Source organism: Charadrius vociferus, unplaced genomic scaffold (genome assembly GCF_000708025.1).
Source record: "Charadrius vociferus isolate BGI_N301 unplaced genomic scaffold, ASM70802v2 scaffold185, whole genome shotgun sequence".
Classification (NCBI taxonomy): Eukaryota; Metazoa; Chordata; class Aves; order Charadriiformes; family Charadriidae; genus Charadrius; species Charadrius vociferus.
This window is the reverse complement of record NW_009648955.1, coordinates 5,573,631-5,581,436: the sequence shown is the minus strand read 5'-3', so window position 1 is coordinate 5,581,436 and position 7,806 is coordinate 5,573,631. Positions and strand designations below refer to the sequence as shown.

Genomic DNA, 7,806 nt, shown 5'->3' with positions numbered 1-7,806 from the left:
GGGCTTGGGAAGGAGGGAAAAAGTAGAGGCTGGCAGAGAAGGCAACCCTGTTCCAGCCCCTCCAGCAAGTGACACCACGCATCACCATGTCCTCAGTGCCACCGGGGACTGAAGCCTATGCAAGGCAACATTCCCTGGCCACTTCTCTCACTCAGCAAACAGAGTTAACCGTGCATTTCCCTTATCGTCATCTCCAAGCGTTCCGAAACTTCAGCTAGGTTCCCAAACCTCAGGTTTTGGTTTAAAAAAAATAAAAAGTTGTTGAAATGGAGGACTAGAGGATTAAAATTTATATTTCAGCTTTTTATTCCAGATGATTTGTGTGTTCTGAGATTCCCTATCCAGAAACATAGGTTCAGAGGTATCCCACCTATTGGAGACCCCTAGAGAGAGAGATTCAGAGACTAGAGCTACTGCATACACGCAGTCCTTGAGCTCTTCCCAGTGGCTATAAAGGGAGAATAGGAAAACTATGACCTTACTTAGGATGGGAGAGTGGGAAGGAGGATCAATTCCAGCACATTACACTGATTAGAGGCACAGGCTTTTGGAAGAGCACTGATCATCTCAAGATTAATCATAACCCTGCAAGAACTGGCAATGCCAGATTTTCTTTTTCTTCCCAGTAACATCAAAATGAGAGCAGAGATGGGCGGTACAGCTGGACAGTGTTCCAGTACGGGCAATGCAAACACTGGAAAAACACTCCCACCCACCTCCCCATGCAAACATATACTTATATACACAGGTTTGTATGTACCTATGTACATACACACCAATCCAGAACAAACTATGGGGGAGAGACAAGGCGATTTGGGTGCCCCTCGTGCTGTGATGACAAACTTAGAGCATGGCAATCTTCGGAGAGAAACTTTCAACAGGTCTGTGCCACGGTGGGAAGCCCCGGCAGCGACAGCCAGAGCTGCTCTTGCCTGACTCTTCTCCTTTGTGCCTGATCTTCTCCTTCATGTCTGCAAGTCAAACCGATAGCCCTTTACACTGACTGTGCAAGAGACTGCTGATGGGCTAATAGGACTTTTTTTTTTTTAAAATAAAAATTTCTCTCACAACAATGCATCCTATCTAAAATATGTAGGAGGAAGAGGGAGGAAGGCAGAAAAATTTTCCTCTGCACATCTCCATAGTCACGTCGCACTCACCACTGCAGCAGCAAAGAGGGGGGCTTATCTGAATACACACATGGGCACTAGTGGGAGAAGAAACATATACTAAAAAGAGTGTCTGCTATAGATGCTCACTGAAAGGAGACAACACTAAAACCAGAGACTCCTTAACATACAGATTACTGACTTCGAAGCTTGTGAGCATTTCTGAATATGAACTGTAATGGTTTGGGGGTTATTACAGAAATACAAACGAGAGCCTGCTACAGTTTGGGATTAATGAACCAATAAAGCAGTCAATCATACAAAAAAATATGCAATTTGGACTTCTATTCAAATGTAAATAATTGATTCAGCAGGCAACAAATCATACAAATCCTCCCGAGTCACGGGCTTATTGACAAAATAAATGGGAGCTATTGCACTAAGGCTGCAACTTCCAACAACCGTGACACCCTGCTAGAGCTATGGGGCGTACTAGGTTGCAGTCAAGCATAGTAAACAGCCACATGAATTTCAGCAGTAAAGTGCAAGGATAGGGTTTTTGTTTGTATTTAATCTGTATTCTAACTTCCAGACAGGCAGCTATCAATACATACTGTTTAAAAGCAGTGTTTTCTTAGAGCAGCTGCCAGTGCATGCACTTTGCAACCAAATCCATAGGGGGGGGCCTTAGCACCACGAGGCACGTGATCTTTCCTTGTGTTTATGTCTTTGTAGATACTTTTATGCAAGTACATTCAGTTCTCCATCTCACCCTGCTCTTGTGCTGCACAAGGACTGTTATTTATTCATCCATTATGCACTCACACAAAAACATGCCTATCCATGTTTTATTAGAAAGTTTAAAAACAAAAACCCAGTCTTGTCACTTTGTTCACGCTGATGATTTGTTAGACTGTTCTCCATGAATAACCTGGGCGCTCAAGTCAGCAGAAAGTTTCTCATTGACCTCAACAGGCATTCAGCAAGACTCTAAGTGTTTGCTAGTCCCATTTCATTTATTTTTATTTATTGTTTAAAAGATACACAAGGAGGTTTTCAAACTGAAGGAGTATAAAAATGTGCAAGCACCAAAGTATATTTCTTTTTTTTGTTTCTGTCTGAACTTAAAAAGGAAGAAAAAAAAGGTTGTTTTTAAGAACTCAATATGCTCTTAAATTGAAATCCTGATGGCAAGATTACAAGTACCCCAGCATTACAATAGTGTTGCCATATAGCAGGTTTGTAACAGGATTAGTTCAAAAATCAAATCAAACAAACAGAATTACTGAATCAAAACAGAAGCACGACCTTTGCATTCTCTGCTTTTTTCAAAACGATCATCCCATCTCTGCAGAATTCAATTTTATAGCTATTTATGCTAGTTATTTAATGCTACACTCTGCAGAAAAGCTGTATTCTGCTTCCCTTTGAAAAACCATTCTTAAAACCCCTGGTGCTATACAAATTACATTAAAACTGACTGTACTGCCTTTATGACTTCCTCTGGAAATCTTTTTCATGTTTAACAGACAAGTGGCACACTCCTCTGTGTGCTTGCTAATACACAGCTTTTTCTGGCCCTATTAATTCTCGCTATTGAATGCTACACCCCGTGCTGCAATGCCCCAGTGAAACTCAACATCCAGTAACGCTTTGTTTTGGGGAGCTGTAATGCAGAGGGTTCAGACCTGGAAATTTCTTCTCCAGGCATGGAGCAAGCCCACATTAAGGGCTGTCGTTCCCCTGGAAGTGCCTTGTTTCAGCCAGGTGCCCTTGGGATACACCAGAAGTTGATGCCTGGGAGGTAAAATCCCGCTTCTCTCCATCCTCCAGGCACTGTTCTGATGACAAGATCAAGAGAAGAGCCAACCTGATCTGAGATGTCATTGCTACCATTCCTCCTGGGCCCCTCCTAGTAGCTATCAGCCCTTTCTCTAACCTGTTTCAACTCAGAAAGTCAAAAGAAAAATAACACAGGACAAGGAAAACCCCATCCTGGGAGGACAGCAAGGCAGAGCAGCTCAGCTGAAGTCCCACAGCTTAAATGTCAAAGATGCAGCTGTCAGTAACTTTACTGAAAGAAAGCTCTACCACAAAAGGACTGAAAGAAGGGATCAGTTTTCTTGCATGAAATAAAAAGACTTAATTATACCAGGCTCAGTTCTTAATTTTCCAGCTTTTGCAGCATATTCACCAAAATACTTTATAAAGGCACCTGCTTGTTGGATCAGCCAATTTGTATGATCAGTTGTTTGGGAATTGTCTTGCCCTTTTCATAAAGAAAACAGCTATAAGTTTCACACCTGTGAAGAATGTCAGACAAAAAGGTACAAAAATGGGAATCATCTTTTCATCCTCCCAGGCAGAGCAGGAACAGAGAATCCTGGTTGAGAAAATGCCCAAAGCAGAGCCATGAAGCCTCACGCACTGAGATCCAGACTGTCTCTTGGCCACCACCCCGCACGCTTGGTGGCACAGATCCCAGCACCAGGGCGAGTGCTTGATGTATGTGCAATGCAGGGCCACCAGTCCTCTCCCACTCTGAGCTCCCTGGCGTCAGATCATCAACAGCGCTGTGACCTGCTGGGCATCAGCTCTTCTTTACGTATTTTAAAAGCCCTCAACCCTGGAAGGAGCCGCAGCGTCCCTCGCCAGAGTCAGTGAGGGAAGATGCTGGAGTGTACACCAGCCCACTGACTTCACCTTGACAGATGACTTGTTAGTAATGCTGTCAAAACGAAGCAAGTGCATCCCTGAGAAAACGCTGAAGTGAGTACCTGGACACACCAGTTCTCCATTGAATTTTGATTCTTTCGTACTATTCTTCTGAAGTCGTATAGTTAGAGGTGATGAAAGTGAAATACTGTTTTGCAGCTGAATTGTTGTTTACTGAAGCAGCAATTAACCACATCATATGACCTTCCCTCCACATGATAAAAATAGAACTGGACAAGCTTGCCAGCTATCCAGCATTTAATAGTACTTGGTTTGTTACAGAAAATATGCTTCATTTTTCTTAAGCCATGCTCAATTAATCCGGTTTGAACAAAGAACTCTCTAGCATTTAGCTCTAGATCCTGGTCACTTCAAGCTGTGGCTCTGCATGTTTGGGTTTTTTTTCCACAAGAATCGGTCTATGCTTACAGATGCGTATCAAATAAATTTTAAGCCTAAAGTGGTGTGTGAAATTGCTCCCTCCATCCAAAGAGCTTTGTCTCTGCATGTCTTCTTCCAACAAAACTCTGATAGAATTCAGCAGGTTTTTTTGGCTGATAAGTACTACCCCCCTCCCCCTTTTTTTTTTTCCTTTGGAGCAAATCCCTAGAATTTAAAATTAAGTTGACAGAACAAACTGAAGACTTTGAATAAATGCAGAAGACATAGAGGTGTAAGAGAACCAAGGCGTGCACGTGAATAAATTTATTTTTATGCTTCGTTTACAATGAGTTTTATCTTCGGGAGGGGAGAGAGCTCTGGGTTCCAATTTATCTGAAAGCCTGATCAATAATTCTCCGCTACAATAAGCATGCCATCTAATTTCCATCCCCAAATTAACAACCCCTATCCTGAAAGTAGTTCTCATTTTGTGCCTCTTCTGCTTATTGAAAGACTGCACAAGAACCTGGCTCTCTGATGGCTAAAAAATCCCTTCAAATTTCCAGTTTAAACATACTTGACACTAATTTATATCTGCTTGCTCCTGTGACAACCTTGTCCTTGACTTTAAACGGCTCTTTCTCCTTCTAGTCTTTGTGTGTCACCAGATTAGCAAGCCAAGCTCTTCCAGGGTATGTTTATACAGCCTTTCATAGGCAAATATGCACATGCTCTCCCTATGCAGCTATCAGGCTGGGTGAGAGCCAGATGCAAACTGGACGCTGTGTGGACATTACCTGAGCCTGAACTGATGGGCTTTGATGAGGGATGCAGCTTGGTCTCATGCCTCTTGGTGCACACTGAGCTCAGCTCTGTCTGGCTCACAGCACGGGAGGCGTAAGTGCGTGAGCACCTCAAAATAATCCACACACGTAGCCTCAGGCGCACCTCTGAGAGCCTCTCCACTCCTCTCTGCACTGCTCTGCTATCCTACTGATCTGACTTCATTTCTTCTGAGCAGGGCTTGTCACCAGGCTACCCAAGTACCTCATCTGTGCTGGCTGCTGATGTGCCAGGATGCATCCAGAATGACAAGGACAGCTTTTGTCATCCCCCCCTCCCTGGGCTCCATTCGGATGACCCACAACCTCTAGGAAAGAACAGCTACAATCCCGTAGCACCAGGTCAGCTACAGGGATGGCCTCACAGCTCAGCAGCGAGCACGGCTTTCCAACAGAAACACCAAGACTCTGCACCTGGGCGCAGTTTTGCCACCAAATGAGCTTTTCTTTGATTTTCCACGCAAGGGTTGAACAATAAAGCAAGTGCAAGAAAGAGGAAGCCACCTATACTGTACAGGAAAGAAAAACTTGCCAACTCTAGCAAATCTGCTTTTTATCAAATTTTGTGTTTGAAAACCAGATCTACACGGTTTCCTTCTTGTTGTAATTAACAGAAGGCACTGATAATTGCATAATAAACAACAACAATGAGAAAGTGTCAATTTTGCATTTGAATCCTGGATTATGACAACTAAATCCATGAAACAGTTAAATCAGTGGCATGATTATTCTGGCAACCATTACAAAGGACAGCACATTTTATGTTCAAACAGCGTGGAAGCTGGATTAGAAATTACATTACTGCACAAACTTCTACAAAGCATGGCATCCTTTCAATCATTTGTGTATTTTCAGGTAGGTCCCTCAGCAGTTTCAAAGCTCATGATCACAAGTAAAAACAGCCGCCACAAAACCCCGAGCTACCATTCAGACATCAGTAAGTCAGGATTTCCTAATCTATTACGGACTACCTTTAATAGCTGTTCATCAGCTACAGAGCTGCTTGGACAACAGAGCCAAACAGGCATCTTTATGGGACCGTTCATGCTTATTACATCTGTGTTTTGTATCTACCAACAAGAGGCCACTTAGTTTTGGCAAACAAAACTTACAAACACCGATTGTCCTGGCACCACTCCAGCTTTCAAAATAAATACTATCTACAACTCAAACACTGCAAAGGGATTGAAAACAACCATCACTGACAGATAAAAAGAGGAAAAGAGAGATTACTTATCAAACGTGCTCACATTTGCTTTCCATCTGTAAATATTAGTCCCCATACATATATAATGTTCAAAACCAATATGGAAATACAAATAAAACTAGACACAACAATGGAGAACAATAGTTCATAAAAACAGGACGTTCCAAATTTTATGTTACAGCTCTAAAGATTTAACTTACCTAATTCTTTTTAAGGGTTTTTGCTGACCAAATCTTCTCTGCAGCAGCAACTTCTATCTCACCTTATATATGCTAGTATTATTTATAACGTGTTGAGAGTTAGAAACAGGTGAATAACAGTTTGAACTCTCTTAATATCTAAGCAGAAATCCTTTGATGCCGACCTTATCTAAAAGGTACAGAGAACACAGTTTGCAACCCCGAAGTTTGGAACTGACTGGGGACTACACGGCATGAATCAATGAAGATGTTGGCGTATAAGCAAGGCTGCTGTACCAAGAAACTTCAGCGGCAAGAAATGCTTTTTGTGTACCTTTACCCTACCGCATCAGGTGGCTTTCCCCCATCCCCTCACCCAGAAAGATGGGCGCTCTGAACCGCCTTCCCTCGACAGTGATGAATCGCTCCATTCATTAGTTTGCACAGTGTTCAAAAGTCAATGCAGGGCTTTGAAAAATGTCACTGCCCCTCTGCTGACACACTGTGTTTCTAAGGACTCGGTGTTCACCACAGATATGTCCGCTGGGAAGTGTATAAATGCAAGACATGCACTATATTGTAAATTCACATGAGCTATGAAGTATAAACTTGAAGCAAATCTAAAGACTAACCTCAGTCACATTCAGAATGGTAAAGCTACAAGGGCATTTTCCCAGACAATGGTCTAGGAGTTATGTTAGTTCCCAAGGATTTTGCAAAGCGTTTTTCTCTTGTTACCTTGGTAACCGCTACCTTGGCACCCCTGTTGATAAGCTGCACCACATTCTCCACTTGGCCTTTGTAGGCGGCTACGAGCAGGCGTTCTGAAAGCACAGCGACCACATCCTGCTGGCTCATGAATTAGCAGAGAAAGGTTTCCAGGTTTCTTCGGTCCAAAAACAAAGGCCTGGGATCGGTTCAAGCAGCATGCAGGCAGGCGAGGAAGGACCCCAGCTCCCTGGACAGTGACGTTATTGCTATGCCATTCTCTGGACCTGTGGATCAGAAAACAACACTGCTGTCAGCTAGGTTTCAGACACAGAAGCACTGCAGCAGCTCCTCCCTGAGTGTTTGTCTTCACATCGCTCTGGAAGGCGGTGACAAAAAACCCTCAGAGCCTCCTGAACACATCGCACTTCTGTTACAATGCAGAGGGATGTAGCACGTTTTCAGTATGCCCTCATTCCCCCAGTTTGGGACAAAACCCCTTAAGACTTTCTGAAAGCATAACTCTCTTTTGGCCTAACCTCTATTGGTGTGGCTCCCTGTCGTTCTCTCCTACCCTCCAGGTCTCCCAGACTTTAATTGGCAAAGGACAGGTTAACTGCCTCCACTGCTAAGAGGAGCTCAGCCCATGTTGGCCAAGGGAACAA

The 7,806-nt window shown here is 43.3% G+C and overlaps 1 protein-coding gene across 1 annotated transcript in view; it reads right to left on the bottom strand.

Moving 5' to 3' along the window:
- ANKRD6 (ankyrin repeat domain 6) overlaps positions 1 to 7,291 on the bottom strand; it is a 35,453-nt gene extending 28,162 nt beyond the window's left edge. The window contains exon 1 of the mRNA XM_009887534.1: positions 7,172 to 7,291. Coding sequence (XP_009885836.1) covers positions 7,172 to 7,291 — 120 coding nt within the window. The remainder of the gene's footprint in view (positions 1 to 7,171) is intronic.
- Positions 7,292 to 7,806: the final 515 nt, after the last annotated feature.